The sequence below is a fragment of the Vombatus ursinus genome, unplaced genomic scaffold, assembly GCF_900497805.2.
Source record: "Vombatus ursinus unplaced genomic scaffold, bare-nosed wombat genome assembly UNPS02004691.1, whole genome shotgun sequence".
NCBI lineage: Eukaryota > Metazoa > Chordata > Mammalia > Diprotodontia > Vombatidae > Vombatus > Vombatus ursinus.
Window position 1 is genome coordinate 1322633 of NW_020944469.1, and position 23810 is coordinate 1346442.

At 37.3% G+C, this 23810-nt stretch overlaps 1 protein-coding gene across 8 annotated transcripts in view; it reads right to left on the bottom strand.

Annotated features, from left to right (window-relative positions):
- The window catches only part of ATRX (ATRX chromatin remodeler), a 207641-nt gene that overhangs the window by 23573 nt on the left and 160258 nt on the right, over window positions 1-23810 (bottom strand). For all 8 annotated transcript variants that reach the window (XM_027840148.1, XM_027840178.1, XM_027840158.1 and 5 more), the window contains 3 exons: window positions 15501-15609; window positions 13212-13389; window positions 11549-11743 (listed from right to left, as the gene is read on the bottom strand). In XM_027840148.1, the coding sequence (XP_027695949.1) occupies window positions 11549-11743; window positions 13212-13389; window positions 15501-15609 (482 nt within the window). The remainder of the gene's footprint in view (window positions 1-11548; window positions 11744-13211; window positions 13390-15500; window positions 15610-23810) is intronic.

Consider the following 23810-nt stretch of genomic DNA (forward strand, 5'->3'; position numbering starts at 1 on the left):
ATATTTTTAAATTAAGAAAATCCTATTTGGGGGATGGAGAGAATTTTAGGATTCAATTCAGTTAGTTCATGGTTCAGCAAATTAGTGTGATTGATTTGAGTTCTGGATTTCTGATTTGGCTTAAACATTTAGATTTGCCATTTGGGGACAATTTTGGCTACTTTATAGAAGCCAATGTAAAATTCAGGCTAGGCTCCTAGAGCTGCAGGTTAGCCAGCCCATAGCTTGAACTGGGGAAGTATTCCATGTTGCAGCAGAGTTGGGAGGCTAATACTGCCATGAACTGTTCATTCTCATCCAGCAGTTCCTAAGATCCCAAATTTGCAGGTGTAAGGGAACTAAGAGGGTCATCTAGTCCAACTCTCCTCACTTTACAGATGAACTAAGTTATCATCTCTCTCTCTCTCTCTCACTCACTCACTCACTCACACACACACACACACACACCCCCCTCCAGCCCAGTATCTCTTGAGCTCCAATCTCACGTCACCAACTGCCTTTAAAACATTTTGAATTGAATGTCCTATGGACATGGCAAATATGTCCAAAACTGAACTTATTCATTCCCACCCCACCCCTAACCATTCCCTCCTTCCCAGTCACCAGGCTTAAAACGTCAGTGGAATCACCTCTACTCCTCACCTGAACCCACTCCATACGGCCAATCTGTTCTCACGTCTTGCCATTTCTACCTTCACAACACTTCATATATATATAAACCTTTTTAAAATGGTCTATCATTTTATTTACAAATGATTTTTAAATGTTTTCATCTGTATTTTGAGATTTGAAATATAAAAACAAACCATTTCATTATTGCTCTATTTTTGCTTCCAGAACTCAGTAAGGATTTGAAAGCTTAGAAAAGAAAAACTGGATTAAAAAAAATTAAAATATATGTATCCATAATACACTGAATGAAACTCACAAATAGGAAATCAGAGGGAAGGAACATGAGAAAAGCTGACAGTCATCAAATGAAATAAACAATCGTAACAAAGTATGTTTTTCCCAGATCACACGAAATTAGTACTCTCATTGGTTAGCTCTAGCAACGCTGGGTCAGCAGCATTGGGGCAGACAGAATAAAAGTCATATAGGAAGAGGGCCTGGGACAGCATTGTCAGGTTTGGATCTGATAGTGACCAGAGAAACAGTGGAAGTCATGGGAGAGGAGAGTTTTTCCTCCCTGGGAGTCAGCCTTTGCCCATAGATGCTATGCTGGGTCATAGTACTTTTTTTTTTTTTTTTTTAAAAACACATACTTTCTACTCACACTGCTGCCACTCTGGCACAGGTCTTCATCATCTCCTACCAGGACTATTACAATAGCTATCTGGTTTGTCTTCCTACCTCAAATCACTCTCTACTCCAACCCATTTACCACTCAGCTGCCAAAGTAATTTTCTTAAAGAGTATGTCAGACCACGTCATTCCTCTACTCAATCAACTCCAATGGCTCCCTATTACCTCTAAGATCTAATATAAAGCCCTCCATTTGACATTTACAGTCTTTTACAACCTGGTCCCTTCCTACCTTTCCATTGTTCTTACACTTGACTCCTCCCCCACCCGCCCCCATTCAACTCTAGATTCCATTATAGTGGCTTCTTACAGTTCCTCCCACACAATACTCCATCTTTTGACTGAATGACTCTTTACCATCTTTCTCTCATGCCTAGAATGCTCTGTCTTCCTCTCTACTTCCTGGCTTCCTTTAAGATTCAGTTCAAATTTTACCTTTTGCAGGAGGCCTTTCCTGGACCCCCTTTAGCAAAGCTGTCCCTCCAGCCCCCATTATTTTTCATCTACCCTGTATATATCCTGCATGTATCTACTAACATATTGCATCCCTCGCTAGACTGGGAGCAGCTTGAAGACAAAGATCATTCTTTTGCCCTTTTTTTTTGTATCCCCAGGGCTTAGCACAATGCCTGGCACATAGCAAGTGTTAAAAAAAGCCTGATGACCGAGGTCCAGAGATGGGAAGTCACTTGCCCAAGAGCACACAGGTACCAGAAAGGGGATTCAAATCTTTCAATCTTTCTATTACACTATGCTGTTCTCAGATAAATAGGGACTTTTCAAATATTATTGTCAGTATACTGTCTGAGGAAATTTCCTGAAATCAAAAAATTCTGTTTGCTGCTTTATACCTTACATCAAATTCTTTCACTATTATATGTTTCATAGTAGTATTAAGAATTACCCATGGAAAAACCTTATCTTACTATCTGGAGGGCAATAAAACCACACAAACACATCTTTGTTCAGTCACCTCGCTTGGAGGTATTAAAGCTGAATGGGGTGAAGGGGGAGGAAATCGAAAGCCTCACTTCAGTTTAAAGCCTTATTCTGTTTTCCCTCTAATTGCCAACAAGCAGTCCACAGTTAAAACGATGGAGGTAGCTCAGGGTTGGAAAAGAGGAAGTGAGAGAAGAATTCTAGACTGGTTTTACTGGCTTTTGTTTTCTTGCTAAAAGGTGTAGTAGCGCTTAGGCTGTGTACACAGTGCTTTAAAGGAACAAAATACCCACTTAATCATATTATGAAATATGACCTTGCCCAAGATTTTAATCTCTGATTGCTAAGTAATTCATAAGCAATATTACTAGGAAAGGTGTTTTCCTCAATATAATTTGCATAAATTTTAACAGACGTTCGGCATTACCTTACCTATGAAACAGTAGCCAGTCAGGGACTAGACTAGACATAAGCATTTGCTACAAATCTGGGTTTCAAGTTGCTAAAGCCAGACACATACTAGTAGAATAAATTTGGGTTCCCCAATACTTTTTCAGCAACCAGTGATGGGTAGAGCTATGGTCTTCGTGATTTTGGAAGCCCTGAAATCAACACAGTAGAGAAGGAGTTCACAGGAGTAGCAGGCTATTAAATTTCAAGAAAATATATTAAGGGGATTTAAGAAACAGTAAGCAATGGAGGTGAATGGCGCTAAGATAGCAGAGTGACCCAGCAGTTTGAACAAAGGCTCCGAGTCAGGAACTTCAAGCTCTAATAATCCTCCTTTTTCCACATGTCCATTGTAAGGAACAAATCACTTGACTATTCTGCATTTCGGCTTCACTGCTTATAAAGTAGATCTAATTCCACCAGTACCTTTCAAGGATGTTGTATGGATTAACAAAAACCTAGAGAAGTGTTATTAAATGTTACAAAGAAGACTAGAGTTTCAAAACAGGCTGTAAGTAAGTGAAATCAACAAGTGTGTTTTAGGTGTCTAGCCACCCAAGCAGGTACAAAAGAAAGCACAAGGCACAGTAACTTCTCTTGAGGAACGGCAAAAGCCAGGAAAAAAAAAATAAAGCTCACCAAGTTAAGTGCTTGATAAGCTTAGTTGGTGGTCCACCTAGCCCAACCCTCTTAGTTTACTTAAGAGGAAACTGAGGCTCAAGGTGTTTAAGTTACTTGGGGCCAAGAAATCTGTCAGGAAATGGTCCTCAAATCCATAGCCTCAGAAGGAATTCCAGAAATGCAAATCAAAACTCTAAGGAATCCTTACATAGAAACAAAAAAGTTTAAAATGAGAAAACCCAAGGTTACTGGAGAGACAGAAAAAGAAGTACACTTGGATATTACTGGTGATATTACTGACTGGAGTCAATCTTTGTGTAAAGCAAGCTGACAATATGTAACAAGAACTATAAAACTGTTCATTCACACACTTTGACCCAGTAGTTCTACTATGGGGAATAGACTCAGAAGCAATCTCCCAAAAGAAAAAAAAAAGGTGATGTCTACAAAAATGTTCACAGCAGCACTACTGCCAGAAACCCAAGTGCCTATAATACATAAGTAAACTATGATATATTAACAGGATGTAATATTATACATCTATTAAAAATGACAAGTATGTGGGCTGTATTCATTGGTTGAAACCTAGGGCACGTCTGAATACAGTCGGTACTCCTAAAATGAGATCTCAATGATATGAAAAACACACAGGCACACACTGGGGGAGAGGGGAGCAGAGGGAACAACTCAAAAAGTGCAGCCCTCTATCTGGACCTGTACCACAACATAACATGAAAAAAGCAGAACAAAAAAACTGCTATGTAAACACTGACCATCATGCTATACAAACAGGCCATCTCTGTACATCAATGAGAAGTGCATATGAAATAATAACGGCTAACATTTATTTAGCACTTTAAGGTTCTGCAAAGCACTTTATGTATGTTATCTCATTTGATTTTCATCACAACCCTATGAGGGAGGTGAAATCATGGTCCCGGTTTCACAGATGAGAAAACTAAGGCAGACAGAGGTTAAGTGACTTGCCCGGGATCACAAAAGTATTAAGTTCCTGATCCAAATTAGAATTCAGGCTTTCCTGATTCCAAATGCAGTGATCTATCCACTATACCAACTAGCTAATACAGTTTAATGACCATTAAGTTACTTTTTGACTGAAGCTGCATAAGTTAATAAATGTAAAATGATAGATGAAATCTGAAAATATGTTCAATGCACAACCCTGATGGCCTTCCTCCTGAACATTGGTTCAGGAAAGCAAAGGGATAGTGGTTTCTTCTCATCTCTTCTTTGAACATGCTTATTTTTATACAATTCTGCAATTATATTCTGATTGTGTGTGTGTGTGTGTGTGTGTGTGTGTGTGTGTATGTGTGTGTGCGTGTTTATTCTTTCCTTTTATACTGTGGTGGTCATTGTGTTTATTGTTTCCCTGGCTCTGCTCACCACTGGGCATCCCACAGCGATCTTTCCCTGCTTCTCTGTAGTCATCACATCCATCATTTCTTATAGCACAATAGTATGCCATTACATTCACGCATCACAATTTGTTTAGCCATTTCCCAATTGATGGGCATCTTTGTTTTCAATTCTTTGTTATCACAAAAAGAGCTGTTATAAATATTTTGATACACACGGGAACCTTCTTATCAATGGTCTAAGATGGTATGGACAGTTTAGTCACTTTATCTGCACAATTGTAAATTATTTTCCAAAGTGGTTGTACTGATTCATAGCTCCAACAATGCACTAGATATTCCTATCTTTCCATACCTCCTCCAATGGAGACAATCCTATTTTCGGTCATCTGTGACAATCTGCAGGTTGTGAGGTAAAACTTCAGAGTTGTTTTGATTTGCATTTCTCTTAATTATTACTGATTTGGGGCATTCATTAATATGATTATTAATAGTTTACAATTCTTTGAGAATGGTTCATTCATTCATATCCTTGGATCATTTATCTATTGGAATGGCTTATGGTGTCATAATATGAGACCTTGTGGGATAGTATAAAAACATATCTCATTGTGGTACATGTATACATACACACACATCATACAGATGTTAATTGTTAACATACCTTGGATAAAAACACTTATCAGAGAAATTTGACACAAAGATTTTTTTTTCCCCCATCTGGCCACTTCCCTTCTTAATCAGGTGTATTAATTTTGTCAACGGAAGATTTCCAGTTTCATGTAATGAAAGTTATTCATTTTATCTTTTGTAACTGTCTCTATCTCGTTTGATTAAGAATACACCTCCTACCCAAAGCTATGAGAGGTATATGACCTGATTCTCTTTTAAGCTTTCTACAGTAAGATCTTTGATATTAAGGTCATGGATCTATTTAGAATGCATTATGGAATGTGGTGTAAAGTGGCGATCTAAGCTTAGTTTCTGCCAGATTGCTTTACGAGTTTCCTAGCAGTTTTTTTTCAAACAGGGAGTTTTTCCCTAAGTAATTTATATTTTTTGGTTTATTGAACACTGGGTTGAGTTTCCTTTTTTCTAACTCTTCCTTGTCTAGTCTGTTTCACTGATCTGATTCTCTATTTGTAACCAATACTAGTTGGTATTGATGACTGCTGCTTTTTAACACTTATGTCTGGAAGTGCTATTCCCTCACATCTTCCCTTATCTCTTTTCAATGTTTCTCTTGACATTCTAGATATTTTCTTTTTCCAAATTAATTTTGTTATTTTATCAAGTCTATATTCATTTGATAATCTGATATAGCATTAAAGCTGTTAATTAATTTTGATAGTATTACCCAGCCAAGAACACTGGATATTTCTCCAGCTATTTAATTAGTCTTTTATTTCTTTAAGGAAGATTTTGTAATTAAAGCTGTACAAGTATTTTGTGGGCTTTTGTAGACTGATACCTATATAGTATATCTATTTTGCAAAGTTATTTGAAATGGGATTTCCCTTTTTATCCTCTTGGATTTTCTTATTATTGTCATATAGAAATGATGCTGATGTTTAAGAGTTTATTTTGTAGCCTGTAACTTTGCTTTTATAATTTCTATGGTTTTTTTTGTTTCTAGTTTATCTATTTCATCTCTCATTTTTGCTAACTTTAGGTTTATTTGTTGGCTTTCTGATAAAAAAAAAACACACAGGTCATGAGTTAATTTTGAGTACAGTTTGTTAATATGTTAATAGGGATATGATTTTTCCTCTGAGGACTGCTGTAGCTGCATTTTGGTATGTTATTTCAATTATAATTTTCCTTCACATAAGTCTTAATTGTTTCTTTTTTTTTTCATCCACTTATTAGTTAGGATTTTATTGTTAAGTCTCCGTTTGGGTCTGCTGCCTTTTATTTGTTCTCCCTGAACAACTGTTATTGGCTATAAAGGTTGTCTTTATTATTCTGCCTTTTTACATTTGTTTGTAATATCTCCATGCCCTTACATGTGGTCAATTTATTTAAAAGTCTGACATGGTGCTAAGAAATTAGAAGGCACTGTAAGTCTTTTAGCTCCAATTTCTCTAGCAATCTGTTCAATTCTCTAGTTTCCTTTTTCTCTATTTCTGTTAAGATTTATCCAAAACTGAGAGGACATTGTTATATTTTTCTACTATCGTACTAATGTCTCTGTCTCTTTAGAGTTTAGGTAATTTTTCCTTTATTAAGTTAGATACTAAGGCATTTGGAACAAGTAGGTTTAATAGTTATACTGGTTTGTCATCCATGGGTCCTTTTGGCATAATATAGTTTCCTGGTTTTTTCCCTTTCTATGTGCTGAAAGTTTTGTTTTTGTTTGGTCTGATAGTATGATTACAATTCTTGCTTTTTTGGACTCATGTGATAGTCAATTTTTCCTCTCTTCCCCTAATGTTTATTTTGTAAGTAAAAGATTGGGGGAGTTTGGTTTTCTTATCAAATCTGTCACTCTTTTTCATTTTATTAGATTGTTTAATTCGATTACACTTAAAGTTATTAGAGAGAGTTTTATATTTTTTTTCCATTGGTCTCTAATGGTTGTGACTAGAAGTTGAGCATAACAGTGTACAAGATGACTCATGCTAATCTTTAAACCAAATTAATTTAAATGATTTTCTGTTATCAATTGAAACATGTAGAGTCTGGTCTAAAAAAGGGCTAAAACCCATGAAAAAGTATTTCCATGACTATACATGCATTCTCAAGAGGTGATCCTGCCAATTCTGTAAATACTAATACAATAGAAGGCAAACAAAACAAACTGCTTCTGAAAGCTGTTTGATGTGTTTTAATAATATAAAATCTCAGGGAACTTAGTTTAAATTACTTTGATGGTGGCACTACAATTTCAAATTATTTTGAATGAGAGAAAAGTTCACTGATATAGACAGAATTTGGGAAAAGTCTAGTTCTGTGACATACTGCTTCTATTAAATCTCTCCCACTAAAAAGGATTAGATACACTTGTTCAGATTTATTTTCAAGTATTTTCAAATGACTTTTCTTTTAGAGTATCTGTACCCACTTGACATTCGCTAAATCCCTTTGACAGGTGCACGGGCATTGTAGGTGGTCTACTCCAAAGCTATCCTGACAGGAATGGACTCTTGCAGAACTAGTCTAAAAAGCCAAGTTAGAAGCTTAGAAAAAATGAGAGCAAGATTTAATAATGCTACCAAATCCCTATGAAAGAGGAAAATATGCAAGTGTTCTCTCATGTTCAATAAAGAAAAAAGGATTTTCATGATTATGTTTTTTACTATAGTAAAAACATAGCAATCAATTCAAATGAAACATTTAAGTGGTTCTATGTACAAAGATTTTATTTTCTATTTATGAGTAAAGTGATTTAATTCACATAAAAATCATTGTACAGAAAAATCAGGATCTACACAGAATATTTAAAGATGTTCCAGATATATAATTAAAAACAATAAATTATGCTGAAGTTATTTCCATTGCATTTTCACACATTTATACAGACGATGCAGAAAGATGCCAAAGCTATTTTACTAGATATGACCTCCATTTTTAAGTGATGTAATCTTAATGCAGTTTCATGCTAGTTTAAGTGTTATATCTCACATTCAAAGAAAATTCAAGTTATCTCAAGCTGCAATGCTAATGTAAAATTTCATAAGATATATGTTAAAAAGGACTTATACTGAAGAAAAAGGTGATCACGTATTGGATTTGGGAGGCCACATAAGGACAGGGGCTGGACAAGGAAGAAGACTTGGGCCAAGACCCTCAGGAAGAGAAAGACTCAAAGATAAGATAGTTTGAGAGGGAGGGCACAATCGCCTGAGAGGATCAAAAAGAATTCATGTTGAAGGTGATGCCTGGCTGGAGTCTTGAAGGAAGAGAACGGATTCCAGGAGGCAAAGCTAAAGAGGTACTATATTCCAGGCATGGGGGATGGTCAGTGCAAAAGTACAAAGATAGTGTCATGCACGGGGAACAGAAAGAAGGCCTGTTTAGCAGGGTCCAAGAGTGTGGCTAGGTCAGGACCAAGTTATTAATGGCTCTAAATACCAAAAGAATCTATATTTTATTCCAGGGGCAACGGGGAGCAACTGGAGTTTACTGAGTAGGGGAGTAATACGGTCAGATCTAAGCTTAAGGAAAATCACTTTGGCGGCTGTGTGGAGGATGGATTAGAGTTAGGGGAGAAGGGAGATTTGGGATAAGGAGATCCATTAGGAAGGGGCTGCAACAATTTCCAGGTAAAAGGTGATGAGGGCCTGAACTAAAATGGAAGTTGTGTGAGTAGAGAGAAGGGGTCTGATGTGAGAGATACTCTGGCAAATATGAGTTCCATTTTCAAAATGTTGTGTTTGATATCTAGTTTGCAATGTCCATTAGGGAAGTGGTTATGAGGCACTGAAGCTCAGGGGAGAGAACTGGGCGAGATAAACAAATCTGGAAGCCATTAGTACAGAAATGACAAGTGAACTCATGGGAGCTGATGAGTTCACCAAGAGACAGAGTGTAGAGAGGGAAGAGAAAAGGATGGAAGACTGAACTTTGGAGTTCATCCACAGTAAATGGGAGTGAGATGAAGCAGTCAGATAGCTAGGAGCACTAGGATGGAGTAATGTCATGAAAACCCAAAGAGGGGAGACTTATCAGGAAAAGAAGGTAGTCAACACTGTCAAATGCAACAGAGGGCTCAAGAAGGATGAGGACTCAGGCTGAATGAAAGAGGAGAGCTATAAGACAATGCCTTGAGAAAATGGTGAAGGTTTTTTGTTTTTGTATTTTAAAGGGTATGGGAGACTGAGAGGAAGAACCAATAGATAGAGAGAAGGTGAAGATGGGGGGGGCATGATTCAGAGGATAATCAGCTAGAGAAAATGGGAGAGGATTGAGATCAAGGGCACATGGAGAAGGATGGGCCTTGATCAGAAAGGTCACCTCCTTATTAGAGACTGTGAGAAAGGAGGCGAGAATGAAGGATAATGTCAAGGGTTTGAGATAAAGAGAATGGAAGAGGAGGGGGCTCACATTGAGTGGCTTCAATTTTTTCAATAAAATAAGAGGCAAAGTTCTTGGCTGAGAGGTTGGGGAGAGGGAGAAGTTTGATAGCTAGGAGGTCAATTAGGAAGGAATAAAAAGGCTGCCTTGCTGCAGTTTCTGCCCAATTGAAGTTGGATAACATAAATTTATACTCTACTCAACCAGCAGCTATGTGACTTACTCCAGCTCTGTTCAGCAGAACCTGAATCGGAATGGTGAGAATAATTCAGGGCAGGGGTTTTGGCAAGTGAAGAGTGGAGATAAGATGAAGGGGTAAGGAATTCGAGAGTACAGGACAGTGTGGAGTTGAAGGAAGAGTTATCAATCAATGGAGATAAGCCAGAAGAGGGGAGGCAAAAAGCCTCCAGTTCACACCATAAGATTAGTTAAATGGATCAGGTATGCTTCTACTGATAGCTGCCTTCAAGTTATATAAAGGTCCATTCACACAGAAGAAGGATGGGCTTTGTCAGACTTGGAGTCAGAGGGCAGAACTAAGAGCAATGAATCGAAGCTGTGAAGTGGGAGAATAGGCATGATGGCAGGAACATTACACCAACACTGAAGTTCTCCAGAAGAGGAACGGATTGTCTTGGGGGACACTCAAGGGGGAGTCCTTAAGCAAAGGCTGGATGGTCACTTGCCAGGAGTGCTACAGAGGGCCCTTGTGACCAGGCAAACAGCCTGCACTCTATGGCTACTTCAGGTGACCTAGGACAGAGGAGTGAGTGCTCACAGCAACGGATCCAAAGACAGCCTGCATCTTGTGTAATGAAAATGGAACTAGAACTAAGGCAAGGTCTTACCTTCCAATCAATTTTTAAGGAAAGAAAAAAATTACACAATAGACAAACGTGTGTAGAGTCTGAACTCACTTGGGGAAAATTATTCTATCAAAATTTGAAACACAATAAAAACAATGAATTCACAAAAAGTCAGTCTTATTCTTGATTTCCTAAGCAATCGTAGAGAGAATGCCATTGGGCACTACATAAAAGTTGACATTTGTTTTACCTATCAGCTTTTACCTGCTCGCTGACAACTAAAGAAGGCCTGCTTCAGTTTCACACAGACTACTGTTTTAGAAAGATTTCTGCCCTCTACTGGGAGCCTATTTAATGATAGTGCACTGTTTTTCCTTTTTTCTTTTTATTCACAAACTTCTTTATTAGAAAGCTAGATTTTTTTTTAATCTGGTAAGAAGTTTAAAGTTAAGTATTTCAAATGTGGTTATGCTATAATTGATCTGTGCTGAGGGCAATTCCTTGTTGACATCTCTCCACACCACTATGGTTTCTTAGGAGGAGGCATAAATATTAATTATAAAGCACCCGTTAGTAACTGGGGAAACACTCTCTTTAGGACTAAGCAGACATCTTTGGCCATAGAAAACCATTGGTGGGGAGGAAGTTAAGTCAAAGGATTATGGGACTATAGACTTAGAAGTAGAAGAGACCTTGGAGGTCATATAGTTCAGTCTCCGTTTGTAAAGAGATTAGGTGACATGCCCATGGTCACCCAGTCACATAAGTGACTGAGCAAGAATTCAAACCCAGGTCATTGGACTCCAAAATCAGCTTTCTTTCCATGCTGCCTTTTCAAATGATAGTTGAGACTTAGTACCTCTACTTTTCAGAATCATCCTAGCATAAATCCCATTTGTTTTATATCCAACTGTATCCTCTTTGGAAAATTGAAGAAACCAGAAACCTATTCATATGACTACTACTTCTATATATGCATGAAATTTCCAGGACCATTTTTAAAAAAAAGCCAAAGTAAAGCACTTCATTTACCTTTGGCAGCATGGGAGTATCCCTCTTCTTCTTCTTTTCAGAATTCGGGTCATCTAACAAGTCTGGTTCAAAGGTATAGAGCTCAGTCAATTCATTCATCGTAAAATGGCGCTCCACTTGTTGTTGGTCAACAACACGGAAAGATAAGGACTGCTTGGTGACCTGCCGATCATAGATCTTATCTTCCATGGTTCCCTATGCAAGAAGACATAAAAGTATGCAAAAGACAAAAACAAGCAAAAACATTTTAAATCAATATTAGTCATAGAGGAGTATGGAATTTCTGGTTAGTATTGTTACAGTTATAACTCTCAAGATGCCAGGCATTAAACAAAAAAGTCTAGTCTTCATTAGGACCCAACAATATTGCCTGTTCACTTCCCTGCAACAAACCCCAGAAAAGCCAAAGAAAGGGGTGTGATGTGCCAATCAATAGAGGGTTTAGTACCAGCAACTGCTTAAATTTCTACCATGTAAACTGCTAACACCTAATAGTTGGAGGTGCCTGGCACAGGGAGAGGTGGAGATGGTACCTTTGGTGAGAAGCAGCTAACCCTAATGGGGGGACCGCTTCCAGGCTACAAAATACTAGATTGTCACTTCAGTCTTCAAATTTGTGCTTATTTTTTGCTTTATACTCACAAACGTTTTAAGTCACAGTTTACTATGTACTTGTATTGCCTGTAAAATTATTTCCTTCTTGATAATGCTAATTTATTTTTTCATATTAATTTCTATTCTTGGGATTAAGAGTGTACCCTGCTACTACTTAATAATTTATAGTGAATTCTTTGTTTTTTTAAAATATCATTTTAGTGTTTAGCTTTTCTGAAGTAGTAAGAAATCCTGCACAACAAGAAAACAAATACTGAATATGTAGGAATTTTCAAACTTTTAAAATCATTTACCTATTCTAGCCACCCCAGCGGCCCAATCTAAGTATAATGATATATAGATCAAGTCCACCTAAGGCAAGAAAGATCAATTTTGACTTTTGTGGCTTTGATATATATATTTCTGCTCTTTTCAATTTCATGTAGATTTTCCTAGTCATCACCAACAATATGTATGATTGAAACAGGAGATAGGATAATTATGTTGTTAGAGTCTAAGATAACAGATAAGCAAGCAACCTGAATGCTACACTGGTAATCACATGACACAAGACGCAACAGAGGGACGCATTCAGTACGCTGGGTAGGTCATCTACCCTACTTCAGAAAAGGTGAACATTAAGCTGATATGGAAAACAAACCCCCCAAAAATCTAAAACCAAAACCCCAAAGAATTCATGAAAGTCACTGAAAAGAATCATACATGATCAGAAGAATGTTCTGTACTGGTAAAAGGAGTATGTACACCAGAGAGAACTACTGAAATATCCAACGGATGTCAGTCAAAATCAATTTATTAATAAGCACTCACTGCAGGCTAGACACTGCACTAAGCACTGAGTATGCAGAGAAAGGCACAAAGTAGCCACTGCTCTCCAGGAGTGCACAGGCAAATATGGGACATTTTGGGAGCATTTATCACCATTTTACACATACAGATACTCACCCTTCCCTTCTGTTCCCTTTTACTGACTGCATGCTATCCATGTCTTTCTACCACTTGGCTGTTATGAACCTGGTAGTTTAAAAAAGATGCATTTCAAACTTACCTGAGCCAAGAACCTATACACATAAACAGGCTTATTTTGTCCAAAGCGATAAACTCTGAATATGCTCTGGATGTCATAGGATGGGTTCCAAGAGGCATCGAAGATGATCACTCGGTTAGCAGCCACTAGATTAATTCCAAGAGATCCTGCTTTGGTAGAAATGATAAACAATCGACCTCTAGAGAAACAAATACAGACAAAGGCATTTTAGTCATTTCTTGGTGAGATTATTACTTACGAGATGAAATTTTGATGTAGCACAGTCTTGTAAAAGATCAAAAGCTTTGGAAATTTCATTTATCACTTTCTACAGCATGCTAAACCTAAAAAGGAGATATTGTAGTGTAGTCTAAGTTACTAATGATTTGGACAGGAAGAAGTCCTGGTAAATAAAGTACATTCTGGCTTATAGACAGAGGTAAGGTATCTTTCGGTGTTTTGAAGATTTTATCTGGTAATTTCCCTGCATAGTTTCTGAATATTTAAATTATAATCCAAATTATACATATTTTGCCTGGAGTATTTTAACTTAAAAAAGTAATAGCACATAGTGAATGTGATGTTTCAGATAACACTTGGAAAACTGATAAAACAATATCTTTAAATGATCAAATGAATTACTGAAATGTATAAGACCATTTAATTATGTACTTAAGTAAAACAATTGTGCACAAATGCATACTAAGTAGGTACACTCATACACACTGGGTGATGTAATGGGAAGCTTTGTGGGATTCTTACCCATCTCCCTCTACCTCAAATTCCTCTGAAAAATAAGCTATTGACTGGAATAGGAGGCCCCAAGTTTTAGAAAGTTGGAGCTATCCAAGTACAGAGAAGAGCAGCAGCAGTAGTCAAAGCTGACAAGTGTAAGAACTTAATTTCAAAAGCAGCCAGTATGGGAATAATTCAGTATAGGTGTGAGGAAAAGGAAAGGAATAACATAGTCAAACTTGCTTAGAAACCAATTTAGGCAATTTACAGATTGGATGAAATTCTGCCTTAAACCAAGTTTCTCCCATCTTCACATTTATGAATTTGTATTCAGACAACCTAGGTGTCAACTCCTCACATTCCCACCTCCCCATAGTCAATCTGGTGCTAAGTCCTATGGATTCTACCTTCACATCTTTTGGATATGCCCCCTTCTCTCTTCTGACACTACAAGTACTAAAGCATAGACCCTATCACCTCATGCTTAGACTACTGCAAACAAACACTTGGTGACTGGTTTCCCTGAAAGAGTTATAAAAAGATTCAAACACCAAACAAGATTTCATATTTGATCCTGGAGGTTACAGGAAGTCACTGTCAGTTACTGAGTTAGAGGTGTGACATGGTTACTTTGATAAACTGAATGGAGCATGGAGTGAGTGAGGAGAGAATTAAGCAGGGAAACCAATCACCAAGTGTTTTCAGTAGTCTAAGCATGATTCTACCTTCACATTTTTTGGATATGCCCCCTTCTCTCTTCTGATACTACAATTACTAAAGCATACTCGAAGAAATTAAGTCTTCATTTTCCTTTTCTGTAAATGAAACAACCCAATTTTCATTAACCTTCTCAAAGAGTCTGTTTCCTAACCTTTTAATCATTTTTTGTTGATCACATTTCTTTCTTAAAAAACAAAAAAAACAAAAAAAACCCTAGTATTTTATTTTTTCTCCCAATTTCATGTAAAAACAATTTTAAACATTCATTTTTCAAAAAAATTGAGTTCCAAATTCTCTCCCTCTCTTCCTCCCTATCCCTGCTCATTGAGAAGGCAAGCAATTTGACATAAGTTATATATGTGCAATCATATAAAACACTTCCAAGTTACTCATGTTGTGAAAGAAAACAGACCAAAAAAATCCCAAGAAACATAAGGAAAGTAAAGAAAAAGTATGCTTCGATCTGCGTTCAGACTCCATCAGTTCTGAATGATGTATCAGGAGATGGATAACATTTTTCACCATAAGTCCTTTAGAATTGTCTTGAATCATTGTATTGCTGAGAAAAGCTAAGTCATTTACAATTAATCATTGTACAATATTGCTATTGTTGCATACAATGTTCTGGTTCTGTTCACTTCACTTTGCATCAGTTCCTGCAAGTCCAGGTTTTTCTAACAGCATGTTGATCTCATTTCAAAAGTAATTGGATTCTACTTTGTACAAATAAAGAATATATCTCTGGTAGCTATAGGCCAATCTTCTGCAGTTGATATGAATACAAGTCATTCTCCTTGATACAAAAAAGGGCACTACTTCACCACTATTTCATCATCATCATGAATGATTTCTTACCTCACATTGGTCTCATCATTAAACTCTTCAGCCCATTTCTTCCTTGACTGTGCAGTAGTAGAGCCATCCAAACGATAGTAGTCAATATTTCGAAACCACTTTCCCTCCCCTAGTAATTTAACAAATAAGAAAACAGGTGAAACTATGTAGTCATTAGGCTAGCAGTCACAGCATATTTACTTTATATATTCACAAAAGTTGCCTAAAGGTACATAGATCCTTAATAGTGGCTCATGCAAATACAACTTTAAATGTGAACAACTCAGACAAATTAGGGGTGAGGTGTGGGTATTTTCTTTAATTACAAAAAGATCCTTCATTTAACCCATTCTACTGATTCTGCTACTTACCACCTGTGTGACCTTCGCTGAGTTACTTTACCACTCTGTGGTTCAGCATTCTCATGTGTAAAAATGAGGGCGTTGGACAGGATGACTTCTAATATCCCTTTCCGCTCTAAATCCCAGAATCCTAGGATTCACTGGGCTTCCTTAAATAGTGAACTCCCCTAATACATTCACAAAGATTCAATGTACACATGGCTTTACAGGAACATATGCATTCCATAAAGCAAGATTTACTAGGATAGAATACTGAACCTCATCAAAAAAAGGAGCATTATCAACGTTTACGTTGTATTTGCTTTGACTTAAATCTGTATTCCCTTCTCAAGACAGCATTCTCTTCAGTATTAGTGCTAGATGTATTAGTATAACAAAACCAAAGCAACAGAAAACATTTATTAGCAACATATCACTTAACCAATGTCTAATTGCTATTTAAATTATTTTGTAGTTGCTACTTACATTTAACACAGTTACCGATCAATAAATAAGCATTTATTAGTTGCCTACCACATGCGAGACATTGTACTTGGTGCTGGGGATGCCAACAGAAAGAAGGAAACAATTTCTACTCTCAAGGAGCTTACATTCTATTGCAGAAACAAGAAGTACATACAGAAGTGGATACAGAATAAATATAAAAAGAATAAACAGTGAAGAGAGAGAGACTCTATGAGGTGGAGGAAAGGAGGGAGTGCATATCAGGCATATGGCACAGCCAATGCAAAAATACAGGTGCAGGAGATGGAATGTCATGTGTAAGGAACAGAGAGAAGGCCATTTTGGCTGAATCGCAGAGTACTGGAGGGGAGTAATATACAATGAGCCTAGAAAAACAAGTTGGGGCTAGGTTGTAAAGGTCTTTAAAGGTTAAACAGAAGGGTTTATATTTTATCAATTCAGGCAACTTAGGCAATAGGGAGCCATGGAAGTTGACTGAGTAGGGAAGTGACATGGTCAGATCTGAAATTAAGGAAGATCACTGGCAGCTGTGTGTAGGATGGATTAGAATAGGGAGAGACTTGAGGCAGTGAGATCTATTAGTAGGCTGTTGTTATATTATGTTGTATGCCCATTTCCTATTTATTTCTACTGAATATATTCATGTTTCTTGCCTGACTGCTCAGTGATTCACTTTATCCAATTTTTTTTTTCATTCAGGTTTTCTTTCTTTCTTGGGGCAAAAAAGGGAAGGACATGACATGAGTTTAAAGAATGAAGAATTTGGGCAACCTGAAAAGAGGAAGAAAAATGCAGTGGTAGCCCATCACAAACTTAATTTTTTTAATAGAACACTTATCAACATTACAAAAAGAATATGCCTACCTATATGAATGAAATAATGATGAATGGAAAATACAGATTTTATTTAAATTAATGTTTTATAAGCATATACCTATCTGTGATATTGAACATGGGTATCAGGAGTAATCAAACTCAACGATAACACCTCGTAACTTTCAGGAATGGAATGTTTGTGACATTAGTAATTTACATTTGATAGGAATGCTTTTAGGAAAAAAAGAAAATATCTGTTTAAAAATTCTAAGCTCTTTTTAGCAACCATATATCATCATTCTTCCAACAATTCTTCAAAAGGAAATACACACACACACACACACACACTATATACATATACATACTATATATATGAATGATATGGATTAATACCTACAGCAATCCCAATTTTTATCATCAGAAAGGCAATGATTTTTCTCTCCTTGATATCAATCACAACTGGAGGACCATCTCACAAAGCATACTTTTTGCATGTTCAACAACTGAATCATCTTTGGTTAATGCCCATTTCAGACACACCCTGAGGAACTAAAAGGCACATATCTACTCTTGGACCAGTCACCATGTTCCTACACTGCTCTGATATGAGCCCCATACCCACAAGCACAATTATAAGCTCCCAAAAGGGTGACATTTAGGGGGTATGGGAATGGCGCTGTTCATTACTCCATTTCACGAACTCCATCTGCTAACTGTTCTCATCCCTCTAGTGGTCAGAGATAGCCTTCAATGTCCTTCTTCACCAACTAGTACTGGTAACCAAAGTCTACCTCTCCTATATTATCAAGAGCTGATCAAAGAGGAAGGGGTGTGTGTGTATTGGCAGAGGGTGTGGGGGGAGGGGGAGGAGAGGAGAAACACATCAAAATTTGTGTCTCCAATGATAACATTAACATTTTTCAGGTAGTGAAAAGTCAAGTCTATACTGCTATACCTCCGGGAGAACTTATGAACAAGAAAATGGCAACATAATTTTAATTGGGCAAGTACAATGTATCAAATATAGAGTTAAATACTCTAAACTCGATTGGTCCAATGTGCTGCTGCATCCAAAAAAAAACCCTTCCAAGTCAGGAAGGAAATTAGAAAACCAAGAGAAAACATTCTACTATTTTTATATTAAATATGATGTGCCTTCAATTGCAGTCCTATATTATCCTTTTTTGCCCCACTTTAAGAAACAGATAATGAAAAATTCTGATGGAGAAATTTAAAAATAAATTTGGGGAGCAGGGGTGCTGCAATGTAATATGAGAATAGGTTAAACAGAATTTGGGGAAAACAAGAGGAAGCACCACTTCACACAATGAGGATTGCATTAACACAAGATATGGCCAAGAAATAAAAATGGATTTGAAAAGGGTTTGGACAGATTAATTTACAATGACAGAGCCGTGAATAATTACTAAGGCAAGCTGGGATATACCTAAACTATAAAAGGCTGACTTCAGGGAGAATAGCTCTGCCACTACCCCACTCAACAAGTCAACTGTCCAAAATGGCCTCAAGAAAAGACATGTCCATGGATGTGAGTCAGTGGGCAGCAACTCAGGTGTTCCTCTCTATTCCTAAGTGGGGGAGGGTCCTGGGAGATGAACAAGAGGAAGGATGTGGAAGGGTGTGAGAGGAGCTAGATGAATTTTAGAAGGGTTTAGAACTACTCCTTTAATGGTCACTGATCATTCTCCTATCTTATTAGGCCATTTGACATGTAGAGAAGAAGCTTTTTTGAATACTGCCCACCATGGACTCCACTTTCGGTTGCTCAGAGATGCCAGAACAAAACTTAACTTCCTTGCTGTTTACCATTCAAGCACTAGAATTACTGACAAAATGGGTTCGTGCCACATTCTAGAACATCTGAAAGGATAAAATGAAATATCTGATAAGGAAAATATTCCTGGTATACAGTGAGCTTTAAAACTTCAAAGCCTTTATGAATTCTATGCCAATACCTTAATTAACAAACCCTCAAGGGGGGTGGGCACTGTGGATACTTTTCAATCACCTTAGCACAGCTGGCAGGCATAGGTCTGTCACAGGTTAGCTAGGGTCTAGGCCAGGGTTGGGGAACCTTTGGCCTCAAGGCCACATGTGGCCCTCTAGGTCCTCAAGTGTGGCTCTTTGCCTGAATCCAAACTTCACAGAACAAATCCCCTTAATAAAAGGATTTGTTCTGTAAAATTTGGACTCAAGTCAAAAGGCCACACTTCAGGACTTTGAGGGTCACATGTGGCCTTTGAGGCCGCAGGTTCCTCACCCCTGGTCTAGGCCTAACTGAAGGTAGGGTTATAGTCCTAAGGATCTCATGGTCTGGGCAGCTGGGAGGCAAGAAAGAAGTACTATGTGAATCAGGACAGTGTGGCTGGGGGAAGTGGAAAGAAAGACAGGAACATCCCTGACAAAGGCCAGAAAGAGAATCTATATCCTGGAAGGAATACAGGCCTGGAAGCAAGTTCTTGAAAGTGAAATGTCTATATAAATAGTGTATCTATCCTTCCGTGTTGTGTTTTCCCTTCTCAATTAACCTGGAAAACCTGCAAAGCTCTAAATCCAGTCAAACTTGATCAGATTAAAAAACCTTCAGATTTCAAATAGTGAGGTTTTCAAACAACTTCTCTGTCCATTTTCCTTGATTTCCTTTCTTCTAAAGATCTATGAACCCTCCCACCCCTTGCATTTGAAACTAAACTTTTATACACACACACACACTTTTTTGGTGAGGCAATGGGGGTTAAGTGACTTGCCTAAGGTCACACAGCCAGTAAGTGTCAAGTGTCTGAGGCCAGATTCAAACTCAGGTCCTCTTGACTCTAGGGCCGAAGCTCTATCCACTGCACCACTGAGCTTCCCCCTCCTTGATATATTTTTAAAAATTATCTCTAACTTTGGTCCTAAATTCCCACAAAACCAAACTAACCCTATAATGACTGAATGACATTTGAAAAGAAACTCTTGGAATTTTCAAAGCATGATAAAAAGAAGATTTTCTACCTCTTAATAAGTGATGATATCTAGCATTTCCATAGCACTTTAAAGTTTGCAAAAGGCTTTGCGTCTATTATCTCATTTGAGCCTTATGATAACTCTGGGAGGTAAATGCTAATATTATCTCCACCTTACAGATAAGGAAACTGAGGCAAACAGGTTAAGTGACTTGCCCAGGGTCACACAGCTAGCAAGTGGCTAATTAAGGGTTTGAACTCAGGGGTCTTCCTGACTCCAGAGCCACCTCCTGGCCTCTTAAGCCAAGGTAAACAGTAGGATATATGGTTAGCATTTCAAAAACCGTACTGCTTGTATACTCTTGGATGACTGGATGCTCAAGCATGTTTCCAACAAAGTCATTTGTCAAGTTGAGCATGAAAGATAATTTCTTCAAGTTGTATGTTTAATCTCTGGGCATTATGTATCACTAACTGGAACTATCTAATTGATCTTTACAGTCTGCATTTTTCCAGTTACTGTAACTGTAGACACTAACAAATGGGCATGCTTAAGTAAATGTTAGAAAGAAAATTGTTCAAAATCAAGGTCTTAATCAGGCGGCACCTAAAATGTGTAAGAACTGTTTGAGTTTAATTAGGCTATGGTAACTTCTTGCCAGAAGTAAAGAAGCAAAAAAATTACTCTTTAACTAACTGAACCTTTTTCCCCCTCCTAGGGGTCAAGGTTTATTTATACAAAACAAACTCCATTGTGCCATCAATTAAAACAGATGTAGTTCTTAGATGAAGTATCAAAGCTTGTTATGATGAAATTACTCACCATTCACTCATGTAAAATATCATCTTCTGACCTACTGGTACATCGTGGAATTTAAACCAATTAAAGACCAGATTTAACACCAAATAAAGTACTAAACACAAACAATCACTGTCATTGCTCTGAATATTTTTCAAACTATTTCTATAACCTTTCATCTTTCTGCAATATTCAACTAAAAAATTTTTAAAGCACCCACTATGTATGAGGTACTGTGCTGGGGTGCTGGGAATTCAAAGATAAAAAGCTGACTGCTCTCAAGAATCTTATGCTCTATGGGGGAAAATGCAGTATGGACACAGAGCAGTAAGTTTAAGATAATGTGAAGTAGGAGACAAGCATTAACACATTGGAGGAGAGGAGATAAATCAGTGAAGGGTTCAAAGAGGAGTTGTGCCATGAAGATAAGGATCCAGAAGGTAAAGATGAGGAGGGAGTGCATTCCAGGAACAGGGGGCTACTTGGGTATATATACATCACGGATCTCTTTGGAAAACTCAAAATATAAATCCAAAAAAGGAGAGAAAACAACAGGGACTCCAGCAATCCTCAACTCTTTCCCTCCTGAATTTTTACCAGCAGAGGCCTGAGCTCCTTCTTGGAATCTCAGGCTGCGCATCAATCCTCCTGCCACCATCAGCTGATGTCTCTATGGGGAGAGTGATTTCCCCCTTTCTAACTGTACCAAAGTGTGAGAAAACACTTTTTTCAGTCAGTGCAGGGAAGACAGGATTAAAATTTCTCAAAGGGAGCTTTGCTATGGAACTAAAAGAAATACAAAGGAAAGAAAAACAAATAGAAGGAAATAAACGTACTCAATCAACATTTTATACTAACTTATCACCTAACTTTATGTTCCTGGTTGGCAAAACATCTGCCTATAGACCTAGTGTCCCTTTCTCCATCTCAATCCTGTGTGGGGTGGATGCTGGGAATGGAAGCTAGACAGTTACCTGGAGTTCTAGTCTGAGGAAGATTTGTGTCAGACCTGCAATTTCAATGGGATTCTTGGTCCCTTCCAGAACCTGCTTTCTTGTCTAATTACCATGTGAGATCCTTGGCTCTTTCCACTAGTCTGTAACAGTCATATTATGGTTCTTGACAATATGAATAAGGAAGGTACAGTACAGTACATCCTTGTCTGACTCTCCAAAGATGTCGATTATGGACTTTATGGACTCCTGGTGGTATATTTGCTTCTAAACTCCAAACTCTGCCTCCCACCCCCAGACCCATTTTTCTTTCTAGTTTGATTTGCCTGCATACATTGACTAGATAGCTTAAGGCTGATTGCAGTTGGTAGTAAAGCTGATAGCTGGGTCAAACATCACCAAGGCTTCTATGACAGGTGCCATTTCCCCCCATAGCCCGTCTATAATCCCAGCTATAACATTTAACATTTATTAAGTGCCTACTGTGTACAATGCACTATGCAAGATTTAAAAAAAAAAAATCTGGCTCCAGCCCACTGCTCTAGACTTCTCAAAACTCCTCTTTCACAGACTCTATTCTCCATCCAAATGGCACTTTTCACTGGCTTCCACACACATTCCAATGTCTGCCCAATGTACAAACAAACCTTTCCCTGGTCAAATTCCTAGCACTATCCCAATACTTCATGTCCTTATTAATGACTGTGCCTCCAGGGAAATGGTCTTCCAGGACCCTCTCACTACAGTTTGACAATATCCAAAATATTTTAAACACACAGAAAAAAAAATAAGAGATGACATCTACCTAGGAAGGGAGTTGTTCCCTCACACAATACAAAGCACGTAAAAAAGTTCAGTGATTTGTAAGTTACAGAAAAAAAACAAACATTACATTTTAGTTGTTACATAAAATTTCGCTTTCACAAAACTTAAAATGGACCACTGCACAAAAGAATATGAGAAATGTAAGTGAAGAGATAATCTCTTTGATTACATAATTTAAATAAGAAAAGTGATCAAAAAGTAGGGTGTCACCACTTCCTGCAATGGCATGTGAATAGCTTTCTACCTACACATTTAAATGTGATGATCATGCAAAAGCATTAGTTAATATATTACTTTGTACATTATACCTTTTATGTACCTTCATAGTGCTTTAAAAAGCTTAACTCAATTGTCAGGACATTATTGTAAATCTGTAGATTAAATATTGTAGTGGGAATCATAAAAAGTCATACCTTTGGAGCTCAATAATCCTATTACTGTGAAGATACCCTAAATGGGTTATCAAAGAAAATGTAATCTGTCCAAAAATCATACGTGTGTGTATAAACACATACATAGTAGTGGTATTTGTAATCACAGAGGACTGGAAACAGCATTAATGTCCAAAAGTTGGGTAAATGGCTGAATAAGCATAATAAAACACTACAGTGCCATTACGAATGATAAATGAGGGATATAAAGATATTTAGGAAAACTCATGTGACACGTCAGGTGAAGAAAGCAGAAAGAGGCATTATGAACACAATGATTTTAAGTATATAAAGAAATGTACATACCAATACAGAAATGAATCAAAACTAGTAGTACATAAATAAGGGGCAAAGCCAAGTGCAGCACATTTTATTTATTTTAAGGCAAACACTTACTCATATCTAATCAAAGAGGACACTCTTTTTATTTGCCAAACTAAAGAAACTGAAAGTTAATTAAAAATTAATTGCTAAACATTATTTAATAAAAAAAAAAAGAAACACAAAATACCAAAAAATTTTTGTGACATTAAGATGTGGCTGGGCTGATGATAAGGAATAATCTGTTACATACATATTGAACATCGAAATTCATTTTAACGTGTTAATAGTTTTAAATGCGTGTTTGTTGGGTTTTGTTGTTGCATAAAGTGCAGAATATCTTTTTGAAAAGATACACAAGCAGGGAAGAATAAGGAATAATCCAGTAGAAAA